The sequence below is a fragment of the Uloborus diversus genome, chromosome 3 (assembly GCF_026930045.1).
Source record: "Uloborus diversus isolate 005 chromosome 3, Udiv.v.3.1, whole genome shotgun sequence".
NCBI lineage: Eukaryota > Metazoa > Arthropoda > Arachnida > Araneae > Uloboridae > Uloborus > Uloborus diversus.
Window position 1 is genome coordinate 142,709,031 of NC_072733.1, and position 22,451 is coordinate 142,731,481.

General features: G+C 33.0%; 1 protein-coding gene across 1 annotated transcript in view; it reads right to left on the bottom strand.

The window, feature by feature from the left end:
* The window catches only part of LOC129218131 (histone deacetylase complex subunit SAP18-like), a 32,010-nt gene extending 9,845 nt beyond the window's left edge, over nucleotides 1-22,165 (bottom strand). The window contains exons 1-3 of the mRNA XM_054852342.1: nucleotides 22,048-22,165; nucleotides 21,912-21,967; nucleotides 3,446-3,552 (exon numbers count right to left, since the gene is read on the bottom strand). Of these exons, the coding sequence (XP_054708317.1) occupies nucleotides 3,446-3,552; nucleotides 21,912-21,967; nucleotides 22,048-22,105 (221 nt within the window). The 5' untranslated portion in view covers nucleotides 22,106-22,165. The remainder of the gene's footprint in view (nucleotides 1-3,445; nucleotides 3,553-21,911; nucleotides 21,968-22,047) is intronic.
* Between the last annotated feature and the right edge of the window lie 286 nt (nucleotides 22,166-22,451).

The following is a 22,451-nucleotide window of genomic DNA, read 5'->3' on the forward strand; positions in this document are numbered from 1 at the left end:
TGCGGTTCACGGTTACCGACATTTTCTTTTTGCTTAAGCTTCGGCTTAATCTTTGTCCAATTGAATTTCTTTTTTTCTGGGTTCCATACCTAAGAGAAAGCTCTTGGCCTTTGCTTGCATTCCTATTGGTTCCTGATCGGTTTATAGTTTTCTCATTGGTGTTTGGTTAATCCACTATTTTTATCTTTTAAGCTGCGTGCTTATCTGCTCTTGGCTTTTGTTGGATGTCTTTTCATCCATAAGCTCATTACTTTTTGCATTAAAAAAGGCTTTCCCTGTAACAATTCACATGTTTCATGAAAAAAATTGAGAAAAAAAAAGATTTATTGTACATTTTATGTTATCTTCAATAGTTTGTATTGAGGTAAAGATCCAATTCTGTTTTTGGAGACTTAAGCAAATAATAGGATCGTCTATTGCCATTTTGCGATCGACCAAACATGGCGTCTACGCGAAAAATTCATGCTTATAAATAGATCTTTGAATTTGTTACATCAAAATCCTTAAAAACTACAATTTAGATGAAATAGTCAGTTTTTAGCATGTTAGCCTCTAAAGCAATGAAGATAAGATAATATTCTAAAGGTAAAATTTTGCATTTTCAAGACACTAATTAAGAATTATCCGAAAAAATGGCACATTTTGCATACTTTTCAATAGCTTGCATTGCTATAAACATCCAATTCCATTTATGAAAACGTAGGCAATTAAAGAGTCTTTCATACCAACACCTTCGGAATGACCAAATATGGCGACTGCGCCAAAAATTAAGATATAAATTTCTAAATTTGTTGGAAAAAAATAATTTAAAATAAAAATCCTAATGAGACTACACTTTAGTTGAAAATTTTTTAGTGCTTTTGGGTGTGTAACTGGCAACCCACCGAATCCTGAATAAATCACTAATTTAACTATACGCGAAATTATTCTTTAAAACGAAACCTACTCAGTTACGTTAGGTAGTAGTTTATAGGAGGCCCCGACTTCAAAAGGTTATTCAAAAGAGATCATATATAATTAGTAAGGTATTTAAAATAATTCATGGTATAGTAATTTGAATCAGTGTTTATTTTATAATTCGGTGTTTAGTTTAATTGATTTTTGTACTGGAATTGTAAAATAAATTTCATTTCTATGTTTGGGTAGGAAATAGAATGTAAGTGTAATCAGTTATTTTTTGCTTTTTAGTTCCTGGGTATTTTTTGAAGGTGTTTTTTTTATTTAAAAGTAATTTATTTTTTGCTTTTTAGTGGTGTAAATAACTCGGCGAGCGTCTCGGAGACTTCCGACAACTGTGAAGAAAGACTTTTTCAAATGCGTAACTATGCACAAAAAAAAAACGAAATCACGTTGTTAAGTTTAAATTTGTAAAATTGTAAATTTTAGAATTGTAGTATTGTAAATTGTAACTTACGTTTCACAATTAGTGTCATGTAACTAGTGATAAAAGTCGCATTTTTCTTCACATGGCCCCACTATAGATGAAGATTAAAAATTCCACTAGAATGAATTTTATGTTTGCTTCAGAGAATCTTTAATTCAAAATTTTCATTATCATTACTCTTAGTAATATATATTTTTAGTACTTTCTTTAACTATAGGTAAAGAAAGTATATACCTTTGTTTATCAATGGGTTTTATATTTAATCGTTTGTGAGGGAAATTGCATGAAATTTATTGTTTTACCCCTCACTTTTCCCTAAAGAACAAATAGGGTAAATCAAAGATTTGGAACCCAAGTTAGATCACCCCTAAACAAAACCACCACTAAACAAAAAAAAAGCATAAAAACCGGTTCACTAAGTGAGACGATATACAAAGTTAATAAAGTACAAATTGATTTAAATGTGAGTATGATATTTGAAGAGTTCCCTCAATTTCATCAAACCAGAACTTGATTAACATTAGACCGCCGAGGAACTATGCTGTTTCAAACAAAAGAGACCTTTCCTTATCGGTACAGGCAGGGGCGTGCACAGAAATTTTGGAGCACATCATAAATGACTTTTCCGGGCCCCTCTCCATATTGTTTACCCCAATATTTCACCGTTAGTTACAAAAATATTGGGCCCCCTCCAGGCTTGGGCCCGGTCCAACAGGTGTCCCCCCCCCCTGTGCATGCCCCTGGGTACAGGTGTCTTCGAGTATTTATGGAACATTGTACAAAGGAAAAACAAATCCGACGAGTTCAGAACCTCCTCCTTTTTTTGAAGCCTGCTAATTAATATAACCTTAATTTCAAATTGAACTGGCGGCATCGTGAAATAGTAAATCCAGAATTATTGGTCAAACTTCAGAAATCATACAGTTATAATGTATATTATTAAAGGATATAAATAAATCGTGGGGGAGGGGTGTTCTGTATTCAACTCCCCCTCAATTGAACACTAAATATATTTATAAATTGGAATATTAAATAAAGAACTTTATATTTTAGTGCCTAAATAAAGTTATTTATTAGTAAATAAAATATTAAGGTAATTGATTCAACTATTAAAGTAGCAAAATGTATTTAATTTACTGCTTTGCTACGCAGTAATAAATACATTAGTAACACCTATAATAAAAAATTACCATGTGGCGCAGTGTTGAGAAAATTAATCATCCATGTGCCGCGAGAATTAAATATCGTTCAAGAGAAAGCCAACAGCTTAGGTGTGAAAATACACCGATCACATCAACACCACGTGACCATGACATATGAAATTTAGTTTCTTGGATTACTGTGGCACCCCTTATTAGATCCAGACCAAATTACAATGGGACCATTCCAATTTTCAAATCGGTCTGGTAGTGTTGGAATGATTCGAAAACACACATAAAAAGCTGCAATACGAAATCATAATCTCCTTTTTTGAAGTCGGTTAAAAGTTTCATTATGTGAAACTACTCTTAAAGTTCATAAGAGACCAAGGGATGAGAGGATCAAAAATGCATTATTATAGGTAAAAGGTGGGATAATTTAACCTTTTCTGATGAGAAAAAGTTTAAGATGGACTAGATGGTTTTTGCTACTTCTGGTATGATCTCTGTGAAGGAAAGAAAAATTTCAAAAGCGTACATTTGGAGGTGGCTTAGCCACGTTAAAGTGTATATATATATATAGATATTTATGTTCAGAGTAAAAAAAAAAATGATGAAATAAAATTATAAAACCCTGTCTTTCGGACACCTCTCTTTTACAGACAAAAATGTTTATCCTGTTCGTGTCTGCCTCAGAGCAATTTCACTTTACTTAAAAAAGTCCCATTAGACAAGTTACTAGTTTATAGGAGGTGACATCTTTCTTAAAGTTTTATTTTTCAAGATGTAGGTGTGATATCATGTAAAATCATCACAGAGGCAAAATATAATGTAGAATAAAACAACCATTGGTTATGTAGAACCTGAATATAACTTTTGAATTTTAATTGATTTATTCCTAAAAGGAAAAAAATAATCTTACCAAGTATATATCTGCAATTCATTAGAAGGCACATTTCCCCTGATAAATTCTCCTAACGAATGATGCCTTCCATTATTTAGAAACACTCTCAACAAAAGCGGACAGGTCTAAATAATAAAGAGAAATAACAAAATATTATTTTTAATACCAAACTGACAATACAAAAATATAATTGTTAATACCGACTACAAAATAAAATTTTCTATACCAAAATTAGTCAGTGTAAAATGGGAAACATTCAAAGAATGCACAGAATATGTGAGAAAAAACAGAAATCACATACAATTTGATTAATAATTTCACATTAAAATTCTCATTTCTTTTTGCAAACATTTGACTTGTGAACATTTTCAAATCATACTTTTTGACACATGATCATAAAATAGTTATTATATGATGATTTACTTTTTTAGTTGGTATTATTCTAAATACTATTTTTTCACAATACATTTCAAAAAAAAAAATCTCAAATTGAAAGCAAATGTAAGGTTCATTTTCATAACTTTTCAAAGAATTTAAGAAATTTGACAGAGTTTAACCCTGCTGCAGCGTTCGTTCGGAACGTACGTAGACTGTGTTCGGGTCCAAATGGACGCAACGTATCTAATTTCAATGGTTAAAGCCTCATTGATTTTCTGTTTCCAAATTTGATTATTACAAGAAGTTGTTTGATCTTGTTAGAAACTTTTGAACATAAAACACGCTCTTTATATGTATCATTTTATGAATTTAATTCAAAAAAACACAAAAGTAAACTAGTAAAATAGTAATTTCATTTTTCGTCCAAATGACAACTAACATAAAATTATGTAAGCTAACATTTTAAGAAATTTACAAGAAACATAGAAGTTTAAAAAGAAGGAGTTGAAAATTGAAACGCTGTACAACAATATAACATTTATTGTTGAACAGTACAGTACGTATGAAATACATAAATCGTTGAGTAACTGTATCAATGCATTTTGTACATATTTGATTCAAATGTGACTTACATATGTATTTGCCACACTTCATACATGCATTTTGAACTTTACTGTCTGATTTGCACAAATAACAACGACCTCTTTTTCTACTCATGCTTGCCGTGTCCATTGTTTTGGGAGTAGAACTGGCATCGTCTTTTGATTGCCTTTGCATGCTTTTCACTAACTTTGCAGCTGCTTCTTGGCGTGGGAGCACGTCTCTTCTACAAATATGTTCTCTTACTAAAGCCATACCTAAAGTCTTTATAAAAATTTTAAGCCATCTGTAGGATTTTTCTTTCATACAGACATCAGGATTTGCTGCACAGAATAGTATGAACGCAGGGTTCGGGGAGAAGGGTGCTAGGGAATTCCCCTCAATCGAGCACACTTGCGGAGCTTTGAATTCTATTAAGGGCAGTCTTGAAACAATATCACTGTTATTTATCTATTTCATTACATAAAAAGTAAAAAATGGTATTCAAATTAAAAAAATCATAAAAAAAGCGGGGGTGGGGAATCATATATATACATAAATATATATAGATATATATTATTTTATATCAATAAATATATGATTTATTTATCGTTATGTAATTTGAACATAATATAAGCAAGAATAACGTATGTTGTTTCTCTTATGTGTGTTTTTAATCATATGGGTCCAAAAGGACCCGAACACAGTATACGTAAACTTTTTTCTAACAAGCAGGGTTATGTTTCAATTAAAATAAAAAAAATAACTTGAATTGTAAAATAAGAAAAGAAACAAATTCATAAAGTTACAACGTTATACCAATGTTATTCGAAATTTTATTGCAGTATGAAACTTTTTTTGGGTCGAAATGGACCCGAACACTGCAGCAGGGTTAAATCAATGGTTACACTTTAAAAGTAAGGTTGGTGTTATGGATATCAAAACTAGTTTTGAATAACGCGGAAATTTAGAATTTAGGCGGTCACAAGAAATGTGGACCGCCTAAAAATGTACAAAAGTGTCAAACTATTCAAAAGTATGCCAAAACTAAAAAGGGTCTAATCGAATCAATTCATATTTAGTGCAATATTAGTAATGCATAAATATAGGGGCTGATTGAATGTAATTAGTGAATATTTGATTATACTTTTCTCTGAAATGTTCATTTGAAAAATTATTTTATGTACAAAAATTGCCAATAACTTTATTATATAGAAACTTCCTTGTTTCCAGTGTTAGGAAAGGAGATTTGAAACCACCAAAGTAATTAATTTCAGTTCAATTTATAATTCAAAAGAAAGCTATTAAATGTGCATTATTTCGAAGCAAAAAACAAAGCTTTTTTTTTAGTGGTTTTCTGCATAATATTTTCCATGATGTTTTAATGAAAATTCTTTTCAAATTTTTGATTGAAGAATAATAAATTGATGATAAAAATGTAAGCACTTTTATTTTTAAACTAGCCCTAGATAAACAAATATATAGGAGCTTGATAAATTTTAGAAAAAATTATAAGCATTTTCTTTGAGTACATTAGTGGTAATTTAATTTCAGATCATGAAATGATACTATAGGGCCAATCTATGGTTAGAGACCTGATGTTCACACAACTTCAGTTGCTTATATTTTATTCAAAAATTCTGCTCAAGTTTTGATGAAAACAAGGAATGACAAAGCTTACATCCAACATAATTATTACCTAATATTAGTTTGAGATTATTAGTGGAAGTTGTAGAAAATTGTAGAAAATATGTGGTCTTGACAACAACAACAAAAGACATAATTTTTTGAATATCATGAAACAATGTAACTTTTCTGTGAATCAATTGTACTTATAATCATCTGGATTTTTAAAACAATTTCTCTATAATTCAGGTTCAATTTCATATTTTAAAAAAACTTAGCATTTTAGATTTTTTTTTTTTGAAAAATAGTTTTATGAATGTTTTATTGCGGTTATGGTTGTGAAAAAAGTGTATTTAAGCAAAAGAAAATTTTGAATGAAATCACAGTATAATACTGCTCATCGTCACTGTGAGGCGACATTAAATTTTATCGTATTTCCTTATACGAGCATTATTACTTTGCTGAATAGTTTAGTTTCTGATACAAGTTGTTAAAATTTAGATTTGTGAGCTTTTATATTAAAAAAAATTTAATAGAACATTTCGTATTTAACTAGATAGCAAATAATCAGACAAGAATGTAACTTTCAAAAATGAAACAGGGTTCAAAGAAGAACTACTAGGCTAATAAAGGGGCTTTCAGATTTAGATTATGATGCCTGCCTTAAAGACTTACTATGAATAGTCTGGAACAAAGGTGAGTCAGAGAGGATATGATTCTGTTGTTTAAATTTATCAAAATGAAAGATATTAACGGGTTAAATTTTTGTATGGAAAGCAGGACGAAAGGTCATTGTTTTAAGCTGTTTAAATCTCAGGCTAACCTGGAAATTAGGAAAAAATATTACTTTAGTAGTGGGTTTGTCGGGAACATCTTACCGGAAGATGCTGAAATGAGTAAGCGGGCCTAGACAGCTTTAAGAGGGTCATTGACATTAATTGGGGACTAATAAACCAACTGAGAGGAAAGGTATAAAGAATTGAGAAAAGAAGTAAAAGAGCCAATAAGAAGAAAAAGCAAGAGTATACGAAAAATCTACATAGAGACATTGAAAATTTCAGGGATGAGATTGGTCAGAGGGCAAAAAGGAAGAAATTCAAAAAAATTTATAAAACCATGCGGAAAAGGGATGATGTTCAAAACTGCACCGAAACAGCCCCTGGAAGCTGGAAATCATGATATTCAAACATTATATATAATTTTTAAAAAAAGGACAATTTTACACTTTCAAAGCTAACACGAATATTTTTCTATATTAATTATGTTTGAAAATAGGGTAGTAATTAATACATGGCACATACTGTTCGAAAGCTAAAGTATTAATTTTTCAAGATAAAAAAACAACTTGCAGCTGCCTCATGAAATTCTAAAAATATTAACAGTTTAGTTTGTAATGCCTCCTAAATCAGGGCTGTCCAACTGCAAAGAGCCTACGGGGCAGAATTCCTGTCACTGATCACCTGGCAGGCCGCAGTTTTTAAAAGTTGATCAATAATCTCTTACCTCTTATACAATAACAATTAATAGTTGAATTATTAATTATAAAACAATGTAACAGAAGAATTCTAGAACAATTTGCTTACATTTTAATGTGAAAACTGAGACCGATCCGCCTTCTTTACAAGGGCAGGAATGTCATCATCGATGTTTGTCGTTGCAAGCCGAAGAAAATCTAACAATGAACTGTGGGAGAGAGAGCTCCCGGGACGATTTTTGATGAAGTTCATCGCCGAAAAAGCACTTTTGCATAAATATGTGCTTCCAAACCTTTCAATTTCGAAATCAACAAAGGCCGTAGAGTCAGCCAAGGGAGTCTTTATTTTTAACCAATTACAGGCAGGTTGTACTTATCTGAAATGTTTTGCTCTCCCCCCCCCCCCCCCCGCCAACGCGAGGCAATACTATTTCTAGGAATTCGTTTGAACACCGGTGTGCAGGGTAGGACTGCTTGACCTTGGTCTGTAGATGTCTTGCACCGTTTTCTCCCAATGCAATTAAAGGAGTAAAAGAGCGATCAAGAGGAAATTTCGGGGACCCCGGGGTGATCAAGAATGGTAGTCTCGGATGCTTCTTGATATCATAAAATGTCGGAAAACGAAATATGCTGAATAAGAAGTTGGCGGGCCGCAGAATTTGTGTTGGTGGGCCGCCAGTTGGACGGCCCTGGCCTAAACCATTTGAGATTCACTATAAATATTTTGCTCGATTTCTTAAATACATAAAAAGTTCATTAAATTCCAAAGCCATAAGCCTTCGACCACATGTTTTTGAGCGAATTTTGCATTTTTCTTCAATAAATTCAAGAAATAAAAATTTGTTGAATAGAAAAGAAATAAAAATATTCACAAATTAAAAATGATTGAAATATTGGCAGGATGCAAAAAGATTGAAATCTCAAACAAGGCACGCAATTTTCGACAAAGCACGTGTTTGACGTTAATGACATGTTTCCTGAACATACGTTTTTGGCAGATATTGTAGAAGATGAAGTTTCAAGGGGGAATAAGAAAATTGGGACCAAAAATTAGGAAAAATCGGTATCTTTTCAGATATTTAAGAAAAATAGGATTGTTATGAGGCTTGAAAGAGGATAAAAACGAGGGAAAGGTTTTAAAGGCCAACAGAAAAAGCTGGAAAAATCTCATCCCTGAAATTTAAAAACCCAAAAAGAAGCCAAAAGGGTTTTATCAACTGGTAAAACATGTCAGAGTTTATTTAATCTGTAGCGTTCTCTACGTTTCCTCTCCATCTTATTTTTACTCACTGTACAGGGATGATACATCTTATGTAGGATTGGCAACAGTTTTGTTTACGTGTCGACTGCGAAAATAATTGTATTGTTGATAATTAAAATTTTGGATTCCTTGTCCTAAGGTTGTTGTGTCAACTAGCTTTATATTTTTAAAGAGTTAAAGGTTTATTTTACGACCGAAGCATAAGCGAAAATATATGCTTCACTGGTGACTACTGGAAATGAACTTTAAGGATCGAAAATGGAAAATAAAGCGACATTTTATCATTGATCGCAGGGGTTAACATTAAAGTCCCCACGTTTTGGAACCTGGACCCAAAGATATGGTTTCTCCAATTGGAAGCACAACTAAATTAAAATAAACTACACAAATTAATACTTTAAATTAACTACAAAAAGATTCATATGGCCAAATATCAATAAAGATTGTCAATTATAGTGCACGGAATGAGTGGAATGACAAAGATCCAAGGTTCAAAGACATACCAAGTCAGCTCTTATGGAATTCAAGGTTCCTCCCGAACGTTTCCAGAATGTTCAAATTAATATTGTTGAACCCCTGCCGCCATGTCAAGGTCTCAGATACTTACTAATACGATAATTGATTGTATTTTGAGATGGGTTGAAGCTATTTGTATGGAGGATCAATCAGCAGAAACAGTTGCAAAGAGCATGATCTTAACCTGGATTTCACGCTTTGGAATACCGCAACATAATTACGTCTGATTAAGGACGTCAGTTTGAAAGTCAAATCTTCTCATCTTCGAGCAAATACTTCAGTTTTCAAAAATCCAGAATGTCAATAGAAGAAAAGGGATTGCAAAAAATAAGCATATTTGTTGTACATGTGTATTTAAAGGCTTGGGTAACTGCTTCTATGCCTCAAAATGCACCGTATAACGATTTTAATGAAATCTTTATTGAAGTATAAAAAGATTAATGAAAACATAAGCAAAACTGCAACGCAGAAATTTGCCAATCAGCTGTGGTATTTGTCAGAAGAGTTCATGGCATTAGCCCTTTTTGCCAATAAAGTGCACACTGCATTAAAAGATGGATGGTGAAGGCGATGAATGAAGTAAACGAGAAAAATAATGTGGTGAAGCGCCCTAAGATTTTGCTAAAACATTTTATGAATATGAAATTTGAAGAACTTGTTTCAAAGGGGTCAATTTCATTTTTTCAAAGCATGGGTTTACCTGATACCTTCATTCACGTAGATCCAGAACTCTGGGAACTTCAGGGGGATTTTAAGAAAGCAAAAAGGATTATTCAAGGAATTTCAGTGGTTAATGATAACGCTGAAAGGGGTATAGCCCTTATAAAAGAGTTTAATGGAAAAATTACCGGCAAAGTAGAACAATTCCAATTCTTGTTACAAGTTGTCGCAGAACATTGATGAGCTTATCCCGGATGTAAATAAAAGAGTTTGTAATGTGTACTAAGAAAAGCCATATACATAACTGTTGAAATATTATTATTATGTAACTATTTTTAACTTACAAAATGCTGGCAATTTTAATTAAATAAATTATATACTTTTCCTAGCGTCAATTTTATTTCTATCTGCATTTATGGCATAAAATGGTAAAATGCGGAACTTTGAGGCTGCTGAGCTACCTCTAAATGTTAAAATTATGAGCTCAAACTTCACAATAATTATTTTTTACTCAGATGGAACCAAATGAGGGGGTAGGACCAATAAAAATCAGGAATTTTTTTAAAAGGGCCTTTTTTGGACCATCCTATCCTGCAAGCGATAAATAATTGCTACTGCCAAATAAATATAATGCTTTTTGTTTGTTTCTTGGAAAGAAATTAACAGCTGAAAATAAGTTTAGTCTTAAATAATTTTGTTTTGTTTTATCACAGCTAATTAGCAGCGGTGTTGTAAACTTTTCTGAAAATGCGTTGGTAAGCACTTTTCTCCCTGCTCATGATTTAATGAACAATAATAATAATAATATATATCTGCGAAATGAACTTAGAACTGCAAAGGGATAGTAAGGGTTGGGAAAAAATATGATCGCTTCAGATAGGGTTACCAACTTTAAAATTATCGCCATTTACCGTCTGGCGTTAAACCTTTATAATGACTTGATTAGAAAATATTCTCATCATTTTACCAGCTTGTCAATATTAGCGTTTTTATGTTGCTGTGCGATGTTTAACTGTTATTTGGGGAAAAAATTATATGGGTTTGATTTTTCGATACTAACAAGGATGATTAACTTTAAATAAACTGTTTTACTTGCCGTTTTTTTTCTTTAAATGTCTGCATTTTGAAAAATACAATCTTTTAACATCCAATATAAGAATCATATTTTGTTCTTTTTTCAAGCTAACTTCGCTTTATTAGGATGCAAATAAATGAAAAGTCTTTATTTTTGTTAGAACACGCATTTCAAGTTTTTAAAGCAAAATTCCATTTTCTTTATGAGTCAAAAATTAAAATGCTGAATCGATGGTTAAATTTTATTTTTGCTTCAACTGTGTCCACAGATATTAATGATATGTTTATCATAGGACTCTAAAATGCCATTTAAAAATAATTTTATCAAAAATATTTCTTTTACAAGCCTTTTTTTTACCTTTGATGCCTTCACTTTGAGAATTGCGATCTCTTTGCATCCGCTATGGGAATCCGATTTTTTGATGTTTAATTTCGCTTTGTTAAGAAGTAATCAAATAAAATCTCTTTTTATTTTTGTAAAAATCACGGAATTTATAAGTTTTAAACGAAATTCTGTGCTTTTTAAGAGTGTCTTGGGTCAAAAAGTTTAATGCTGAACCCTCCTCAGAATTTTATTTATTTATTTATTTATTTTGTTACAATTATTTTAAATGCTGTACAGAAATATTGTTAGTATAATTTAACAAAATGTGGAATGGTAGATAAATATTGCTACTTGAGGGAGCGATGCCCCCCTACCCAGCCAAATACTAGAAAAAACACCCCAGAATGATATTCTCAACATAGAAGAGGAAAACACTCTACTTTAAGTTTAAATGATGCAGTTTGTGCCCGCTCTATTTGTTAAAACAAAATTTCGATTTAACAATTTTCTTTTTCCCTTTTTTTTTTTGCGAAATTATTTGATTTTTCACAAAATTGATTCACTTTGCACAAAATTATTTTATTTTTCACAAAAAACGGACCCTGTGAAAAATCCTGGACAGACCCCTGAACACAACTGTATGTAACCCGTGGCAATACAACTGTATTCGTTTCAAAACACCTTTTGAATTGCTCTGTAAACAGGACATTCAATGAATTGATTTGTTGTATTTGAACGCAGGAACAAATGCCCACTGAGTGGGAAGAAGGATCTGTTTGTCCTATTTACAAGAAGGGCAATAAGTTAGAATGTTGTAATTACAGACAAATTTTATCACTTAACACTGCTTATAAGATATTCTCCATTATCTTATTCAACCGATTAGAAAACTACAGCTCCAAAATCATTAGAAACTACCAGTGCATATTCCAAAACGGAAAAACAACAATCTATCAAATACACACTATCCGGCTGATTTTGGAGAACAATAAAAACATAATAACAATGTAATCCAGCGGATTTATGAATTTTGAGGCCCCCTGCAACAAAATATGTAGGGCCCCTTTCCAGAGGCCAGCAGTTATATATATATATTTTTTTTGTAATGTTAATAAGTCTTAGTGATAGTTTTTTTAAGGACTTGCCCCCCCCCCCCCCCACACAGGGTCTGCTGATACGCAGATCCGGACCTGTTTTCGCTATTGCGAAGAAGAAATCTTCACAAGCGATTCCAGATATCGAGCTTGTAATATATCTCGACTTTAACCGGAATTTCTTTGATTAAAACTGAGCATTAAACATTTTATTTAGTTCTCTTTGTTTCAAAGATCTATAACTTTAAAAAATGAATGCGTTTACACGCAGGTTACCTTAGGTTCAAATCCCGACGATGAGACAAAAAGTAGTTGATTGAAAGTAGTTCAAGTATTTAAAAAACATTGATGTTGCACAAAATATTGGCTGATTTTTTTCGTACTTTAAAAGATCTGTTTAGAAAGACAGCATCTGAGAATTTAAATACCAAATACAATGAGTCCTGGTTCAATCAAATTAATGTTTGAAAAAATGTGTTGAGAAATGTGTGTGTGTGTGTGTGAGAGGAAAAATTGTATTACCTTTCTTCTGTTTTATAAAAGAAGATACAGTTGGCTCTCTGTTTCACGACGCTCTATTTAACGACGGCTTTTCACAGTCCCAGAAGGTCAACTGTAATGTTAAAAGCATTCTATTTAAGGACACTTTCTTCTTAAGGACGATTTTTTGTGGTCCCTTGAAAGTCGTTAAACAGAGAGCCAACTGTACTATATCCGAGAAAAATTTTTTTTTTTTTGCTTTCCATTTTCCTTACTTTCGTTTTAAGCCAAAGTTTGCAAGAATGAAACCTGACTCTTCTGTTACCTATTGAAATAACATCCATAGTAGCGCCAAAGAAGAAGTAAAACTTAAATTAAGATGCAGTGGGATGCAGGCCTGTCATTTCGAATTTATGTAGATGATGGAGAGGGGAAAAGATTGTATACTGTATAGTACATACTCAATGTAAATTGTACCAAGAAACAACAAAACTTGCGCTCACTTACATGTAATGCAATAATTTCCAAAAGAGAGGGGGTGGTTCCCCCCTCCAGATCCCACTAAATGGCAGGCCTAGTTCGATGTTCTGATGTAATTGCATCTACGCCAAATTTTAATTTTCATGAACACAAAGTTGATCAATTTTATTTGTTGTTTAATACATTTTATTATAATTCTTTACATGTTTACTTTAAATAATTTTTTTTTTTAAGAATGAAATAAACTCAAATAATCATGCAATATAAAAATGAAAGCAATAATCGACGAAAAACCTTTTGCAACGAAAATTGCGTTGAAAAAAGAAAGAATAAGAGGAGGAATGATGGATATAAAAGCCATAGTATTTGCAACTCATTAAAAAAAAAATTATTCTAATTAATTTAAAGGGCCGTGGTTGCCCGTTCGGTAGAGTGTCGGATTCAGGGCCAGAGGGTCCTGAGTTCGAACCTCGATGGTCGAAGACCCACCGTCATCATTAACGGGGACTGGGCGACGTTAAATATGCTCGTGGTCTCAATGTCCTCCAAGTGAAACGATACCTCCGGGGGTGCTAGCACCAGGTAGCTATTAGCTCCTGGTCTAGTTCTAAATTATCATTAACTGTTCGATCCGGTGATGGTGCTGCCATCTATCGGTATAAAAAATAATGGAGGCAAGGCACTTAGTATGCAGTCCTTGACATAAATACAGTTGTAGTCAGTTGTGACTCCGAATCGAATTAATTTAAATTATTTATCTTTTAATATTTTACGTTACAGAAACTTAACTTTTCTCAAAAAAAAAAAAAAAGAATAACAATAATGATAATAATTTAAGGAATACAAGAGAAAAAGGTAACGTGAATACATAATTCAATCATTATGAGATGGGATATTATATTTAAAAAAGTAGAACACATAAAATAAATGTGCAATTTAATATGGTAAGTTGTGTTTTGATTAATAATGAAAAATTACCGGATAGAAATATTGTGATTTACACTAACAAGCAAGCAAAAATGAGGTTTCCATAATAGAATTACATGTAAGCCGACCCTAGGAAGGCAGCGCTGCAAGCGGCAAAAACAATAACTTTGCCTTGTATGCGATTTCTTTTGTTCTTGTTCTCGTTTGGACAGCCGTTAAAGGAGCGTGAAGGGAGGGGAGGCTAATCGCAGAAAGCCATGCTCCAGGTAATGATTCCCAAAATGTGAACCTCCTAGAGGAACTATGAAGCCTCTACACGGATGCAGTGAAATTTTGCAATAACATCGCAAATAATTAGGGATTTAATAATAATGAAATGTCTCAATATTTTGCGGCTCCCATAAATGGCGAAATCGTGCTTTAGATAATTGGCTCTCTATCACTGTATAAGAAGAATGTTCAGAGGCAAAAAAAAAAACAGCTGTGAGCAGTTTTGGGTGTATTATGCATTTGGGGCATACAGTATTTTCGGGGGTATGGGCCGCAACCGCAGTATATATTCAAAAAGAAGATATTTTTACTGTACGGGCCGCACTCGGAATCGAAATCTAATAACACAATAATAGGGCAAAAAAATTGAATGCAATTTTAGAAGGACAAATAATAAAGGATTTTTTAAATCATACTTTTCATTCATTATTAGTATATTTGTTAACGGAAGGAGACATCGGTTGGTTAACTAACGTAACCATCCAGAGCGCGGGACGCAGACCCTTCTCCTCATGGCGCTCCACGTTTTTTTAAGTGGTCGGCGCCACTGGGCACGCTTTAAGTGGGTCGCATCCACAACATTCAGAAAAGCAATTTTAAAAACCATCGAAATTGCTCTCCTCGCTGTCTGACTGAAAAAGACTCCACATTTCTTCATCCAGTTTCATGGAATTTTCGTTGTTGTCTGATGCGTATTCTTCATTTTCATCAGCATCATGGCTAGGAGAATTTATTTCAGCCTTCGTGAACCCTGAAATAATGGTTCTAGGCTGAACAGAGTCCCACGCTGCCGACACCCATTTTGCTACTTCCGCATACGATGCTGACTTAAGGTTGCCGCCTTTAGTATAAGAGTGCAACCCATTTGCCATCCACGTTTCCCACTGTTGTCGAAGGAAACATTTAAAACTGTGATTGGGAAATAAATCTAATGGCTGCAATTTTTTCGTCAGTCCATGTTTATCAACTGTGAAGGCTTAAATTTCTTTTGTTCAATCAACTTGTGGACAAAATCTAAGAATTTTCCCTTCTTTTCAAGTCAGTCAGCCAGAAGCCTCTGCCCCACAGTTGTTCTCTGCCTCACAGATAATTTATTTTTCGCCAAAAACCAGAAACACCAATTTGCAGTTCCTTTGAAATTTGTTAAGCTCATACTTGCAGCAATTTTTCGCGCTTGGATGCGGATCTGCACCATTGATATCGGCATCCCTTTTTGACGATGTTCCAGAACCCAACTTTCAAGTTTTTTTTCTAGCTCCGGCCAATGAGCGGTACCACTGCGTCTTGCGCATTTTGATTTCGGCAGATCTTCCAGGACAGATTTCTGCGATCTCCAGCAACAAACGCATTTCTCGTTGATTCCAAATCCTTGGGCTGCTGGGCGATTTCCTATCGACTCGGCTTTTAAAACAACTTGCAGTTTAAACGCAGCAGTGTAACTAAGCAGTCGTTTTGGGGCCATTTCCAAAACAATTTGCAACGAAAAGCAATAAAAATTAGAAGAAAGCAAAGCATGTGCGATCACGATATTCGTAGCAAGCGACAAGCAAACAATCAAGGCAAGAGAAGCATGATGGGTAAGTGAGAACAGGTTGCTTGACACCTACACCATTAGCTTGGAAAACCTGTTTTGGCAAAGGGAGTGGAAAATTTACGGGGGGGGGGGGGGGCGGCGGCACCGAAACTTCTTTGGGGGACTCGCTGTTTTCCTTTCGTCTCTTGTTGGAAAAAATCGTTTGGCGCCATCTATTAACAGAATTTTTGATACATTTTTTTAAACCCCCCCAAAAAAAAACATAGTATGAGCCGCCCCGTTGTATGGGCCACATGGGCAATTTTTTTTACTTTTTATCTCATTCGCGCCACGGCTCTTACGCCCGAAAATACGGTATCTTTAGTAAGGCTGATCGATTTCAACCAATTTCTAAAAAAAAAGAAATCCATTGAAGACATCGCCTAAGTCCCATCCCTTACTTTGATGTCAACACATACAGCCTATAATCACGTCTTTAAGACTTCAATTTCTTAAAATTTCCTCAGAAGGTCCCCTGGAACTTTTCACGGTCTAAACCATCAGAGACTGTCTAAAATTGCATTCTTAGGACTACAGTTTCAAAATTTTCTGTACGGGAGGACCACTGTACCCCCCTTCTAAAGGTAGGTCGAATTTTAAGCCCCCCCCCCCCAAAAAAAAAAAATTTGTGTAGGAAACTGTGGCCGTACTCAGGACCGATGAATTGACGAATAGGTAAAGACAACAATGAAACAACTGCTTTCAATCATCACCTCAGCAGCTCCGACCAGGGGTGCCAGGTGGAAGAGGGTTAACAAATGTTAAAAATTTCTGCCAGGCATATGAATTGCTTTTTTTTTTTCTTTTTGATAATGAACAAAACAATTTTTTTTTCAAATGCTCTGATTTTACTGCAGTTCATGCAAATACTAAATTTTTATTTCAGTAGAAATAAGACAAATGCTTAAAATTCCTTTTTAGCTTAAAAAAGTCATCTGATATATATATATATATATATATATATATATATATATATATATATATATATATATATATATATATATATATATATATTATATATGCTTCTTTCTTTTTCCTATATGACATTGATTTTACATCGCGTTTTTGAATCTATTGCACTTTTTTGTACAGGGCTGCATGCTTTAAATTCATGTTCAAGATTCAAATAGAAGTTAACAGGATAAATTATAATAGATGACTGTTTTTCTCTGCACTTCAAAAAACATTTTAAAATGAGATTTTGATGTAAGCATTTCAAGCACTACAATTACCAAGTTACAGAGCTTGTTCTTCTGCAACAGAAAGAGGTCCCAGAGTTCTTCATGCATTGCTTATGCTTCGGGCAGAAACTATCCCAAAAATGAATATTAAAAAGCTTTTTTTGTAAAAAAATAAGCTCAGTTATTAAAAATATATACAAACTTTTTTTTTCTTTTTGTTTTTTAGAAACTGTGCACAAGCGCTCTTGGGTTTCTTGTCCACCGCCGTTTTAGGGGGTCCCAGTCTGTCCCTCCTTGAAAGTGCAGCAAAAGAGATGGGACTTGTTATTAATGTGGACAAAACAAAATTTTTGACTTTGTAACTGTAAAACAGTTTACTTACTTAGGAACTCTGATCTCAAGTAGCAACTGTCTGAAAATTAAAATTAATAATCGAATCTTTTTGGCAAATAGAAGTTTTTATGGTCTCAGAAACCAATTCAAATTGAAGTTCATTTCCCTAATCACAAATTTAAGCCTTCATAAAACTTTAATCAGGCATATTTTTCTGCATGGAAGTGAATGTTGGACCCTAAATAAAGCAGAGCAAGAAAAGTTGCTGATTTTTGAAAGAAAAAAAAAATCTTAAAGAAAATTTTTGGACCTATTCAGGAGAACAATAGTTGAAGAATTCTGCACAACCATGATAATTTACAAAAAATATGCCAAATGTGGGGGGAGGGGACTGATATAGTGAAGCCTGTGTAAGTTGACCACGCGCGGTGCACTACTTTAGTGGTCAACTTACAGAGGTTGATTTATATGATAAGGGCTAATTCAGGGCCTGAAAAAAGCGGTCAACTTAGACAGATGGTCAACTTACAAAGGTGGTCAACTTCACAGGTTTTACTGTAGCTATAAAAGCCTCACATGGGTAATTCCATATCAAATCAACCAATGGTCAAAACGTCATGTCTTTAGATTTTGCTCATTTTTTGTTCCAATGGAGTATTACCACAACAGAGAAAATATACAAAGTTTTGGATTTTTTCACTCATTTGTTTTCGAATTATAATATTTTAAAGTTTTGACGAAGTTAAAAATTTTTCCTGACACGTTTTCTTTAAATGGCCGTAATTAAAAAACTATGTGACTCAAAGAGTTAAAACTGGTAGTGTTTTGTTCTGTATTTAATAAGGTTTTATAAAATATATGACATGACCTAGTTCTACCTTTTTCTTTTTTTAAACATTTAAAAAAAAAAAAAAAAATTTTAATTTGAAAAAACTCAAAATCGAAATTTTTAATTTTTTTGAAAAAAATTTATGTTATTAAGTCTTACTTTAGCAACATTTATGCAAAATTTCATAATGGCATTATAGTGGTATCATAAGAAAAAAAAAATTTCCTCTTTCAACATCTTTATTCATGTAACAATTCATACTGCTTGATCAGCTGGATCATCCAAAGGGGGCGGAAGGATGGCAAAGACTGTGCCATTAAGATTTTTAAGGGGATATTTAAGGGGCATTTTTCTCTGTAAAGAGGTTTCATCCCTGTGGGGGGGGGGGGGGGGCTGTACAGTATTTGAGGAGGTGTTATTGGCACCCTTGGCTTGATTCCTTTAAATATATATAGATGTTTATTTATACAGAAATATATATATATTATATATATATATATATATATATATATATATATATATATATGCAGGTTTTTTTAAATAGCCAAAAATTAAAATTTATTAATTGAAAATATATTAGTCTACTTATCGATGGCAAATGGTCCGTAATCGAAAGTGTTGAAATAATTCAGTAAAGCAAAGGTCTCCAATCAACATTTTTTCAATCCTATGTTCATGGGTTGATACAGTAGAAGGTCTTGACCATCATGAGTCATGCTTCAGCACCTACATACCTGCTACCCATCCCCTAAGTAGCCACTTCCACTCATCCGCTGCCTGCTGTAACGAACCCTTAGGCTTTCTCCTGGTGTAATATGAAATCCGTCTGCTTTCTCCCACTTACAGAGGCATTGAAATCTTCAGAACTTTGTATGTTCTTGGACAGTGCACATTCTAAATTTTACTGCTTGCTTTCTTTGAGAATTTTTTTTGCGAGTTTTTATTCTTATTTTAATGTTAAATTTATGCATAGTTTTGTTTAAGAGCCAACTTTCAGTTGAAAATGGATAAACAATGGAGCATATTTTGCTGCAATCCATTCAAAAAGGAAGGACATTGGGTGAAAAAAGATCTAAGAACTGCAAGCTTGTGGATGACAACACTAACATATGGCATTGAAGAAGGAATGAAAATTTGTACTGCTTGTCGCATACAATTAAGTAAACAAAAACGTTCTTCAGTTCCTGAAACTGATGATGTTATGAATGAGTTCAGCAAAGATCCAAAACCAGGCTCTAGTACAGAGGATCCCGAGTTCATGAGCCCTCATAATGGGGATGTACAGTTTGAAGAAATTGTGGGCTATATTGCTTGTGCCTATGACAGCAAATGGTGGATAGGATATGTAATTTCAAAAGACCAGGTAGAAGAAGAAATCCAGGTTTCTTTCCTTCATCCTAGCGGACCATCATCATCATTCATTTATCCAAGAAAACCAGACATTTTGACCATTCCTAAAAATTTTGTTCTGTGCAAATTACATCCTGTCACTGCTACAAGCAGAACATACCAAGTCTCGAAAGAGGAGATGGCAAAAGTAATTGAAATCTTACATAAGAAGAAAGTATATCTGCTATAGGACCTACAATTCGAGTTCTATAGTAGCAAAGTGAGTTACACACATCTCAAACTGCTTCTTAATGGGCTTAAAAAAATATTAAATTTTATGTTGTAGCAATTAAATTATATATAAATAAAACTTAAATTTGCTTTTAAAATATGGCTAAAAAAGCTTCAGTAACTTTTAAATTGAAGTTTTCAAATTTAAATAAAATTTAGATTTTTTATTCAATAATAAATATTTTTTCACCGAAAAAATTGTTTGAACTTGTTAATATGCTTGCAATGCTGCCAAATACTTGTTTTTCTACGCAATAGTTCCGGTTTAAACCTTAACTACTTTTCATTAGAACAAATGTTTTTTACAAATAAAATTAAAGCAACTGTTTGAAAGAGAAATATTTTTTCTCCATGATACCACAAAAATGCCATCATGAAATTTTAAATTTATGTTGCTTAAAGAAAACTAAGTACCCTGTTTTTTTTTTTTTTTTTCAAGAAAATTAAAAATTTTGATTTTTAATTTTTACAAAATATTTTTTTTAAATAAATAAATTTTTTTTTGTAGCTGTTTTGTTATATATTTTTTTAAACCTCCTAAAATACTGAACAAAACAGCACAAGTTTTAACCTTTTAAGTCAATTAGTTCTTTGATAATAGCCTGCGATTACTAAACAATGTAAAATTTAAGATGCTTCCAGAGTTAAAAAAATTTATAACTTTGGAAAGAATTGTTGAAATAATTTGAAACTTCAGATTTGTCATCATGGAGGTGTGTATCATAGACAGATAAAAAATCATTACATTCTAAAATATTGACCTTAAAAATTTATTTTTTATTGGTTGATTTGACATGGAATAACCCATTAAAGCACTGTTGAAAGAGGATTTTTTTTTTTTCTGCATGATACCAAAAGAATTCCATCTTGAAATTTTGAATAAATGTTGCTAACAAAAGGCTAAGTAACATATATTTTTTTCAAGAAAATTAAAAATTTCGATTTTGAATTTTTACAAATTAAAAAAAACTTTTTTAATAAAAAAATTTAAAAAATATTTTTTTAGCAACTGGGCTTTGTTATATATTTTTGAAAACCTCATAAAAGACTAAACAAAACAGCACCAATTGTAGACTTCTAAGTCAAACAGTACTCTAATAATAGCCCTTTTAAGATTTTAATCAATGCAAAATTTCGGATTCCTCCAAAATTAAAAAAATGTATAACTTTGCAAAGAATTGTCGAAAAAATTTGAAACTTCAGTTTTTTCATCATGGAGGTAAGTATAACAAACAGACAAAAAATCATAATAATCCAAAACATTGACCTTCAAAATTTATTTTTTTTTGGTTGATTTGATATGGAATGACCCACATATTAAGTGGCTAGGCCATCTATACAGATACGCCAATACTTTCCTTATCAAAAAAAAAAAACCTTCTCGAAAATTGAAGGGACTAGACGTAGAGAACGACCACCTACGTGATGGTACGACAATCTTGAAAAGGACCTCAAGTTAATGGAAGTCAACTGATGGAGAGCCATAGCGACTAATAGGGTCAACTGGATAAGGATCAGCGAGTCAGCCTTGGCCTGCTGCTGTGCTTCTGAAGAAGAATAGACTGACTAGGACTAGCATAGCTGGGCCCAGAGCCTGTTGCTTGTTTATTTTTTCAAGAACTTGAAAAGAGTTATAATGTAACAAGAAACGCGAGAATATAGGTTAAGAGTTACATTCCAGAATATGTATGCGCCAATCAAGACCCAATAAAAATAAAGTGATAATCCAATTAAATAATGATATATAGTTGCAACAAGAAATTCATTACATTTTAATAAAAAAAGATAGAGGAATTTCTCTCACCTTCTCCCGATCAATCGGCTTGTCAGCATCACGTCTACCATCAACAACAGAAGACACTGTTAAATATTTTTATTATTATACTACAATGAAGATGACAAATACTCACATTAAGTTTAGAACTGTACCTCATACTTACTCTTTAGATTTAAACCACCATCGCTGGAACTCACAGCTTCGTTCCGTTTTCCCAACATCGAAAATTTGAGTGTTGATCACAACAAAAGAATTGTCATGCAACCACCAACCGAGGGCGGACTTTAATAACAGTAAAATCCTGGCGATTTTTACAGGGAAATTTACGGCAACCTTGACATTTGGCGACGCAATGGTTTGGCGCGCGAACGGTAGATAGATACACGAGGGGGCCTGAGGATTTCGGTGATTGTGAGGTATGTTTTAATGATTAATTTTAATTTATGATTCACAAAAACACAAATTAACTCTTGAAATTAGTAATGTTGCAAGTTTCATTTGTTATTTCAACGAATATTCATTCAAAACTGCCTAGTGTCTTACAAAATGGTTTCGCTCGATCTTGCA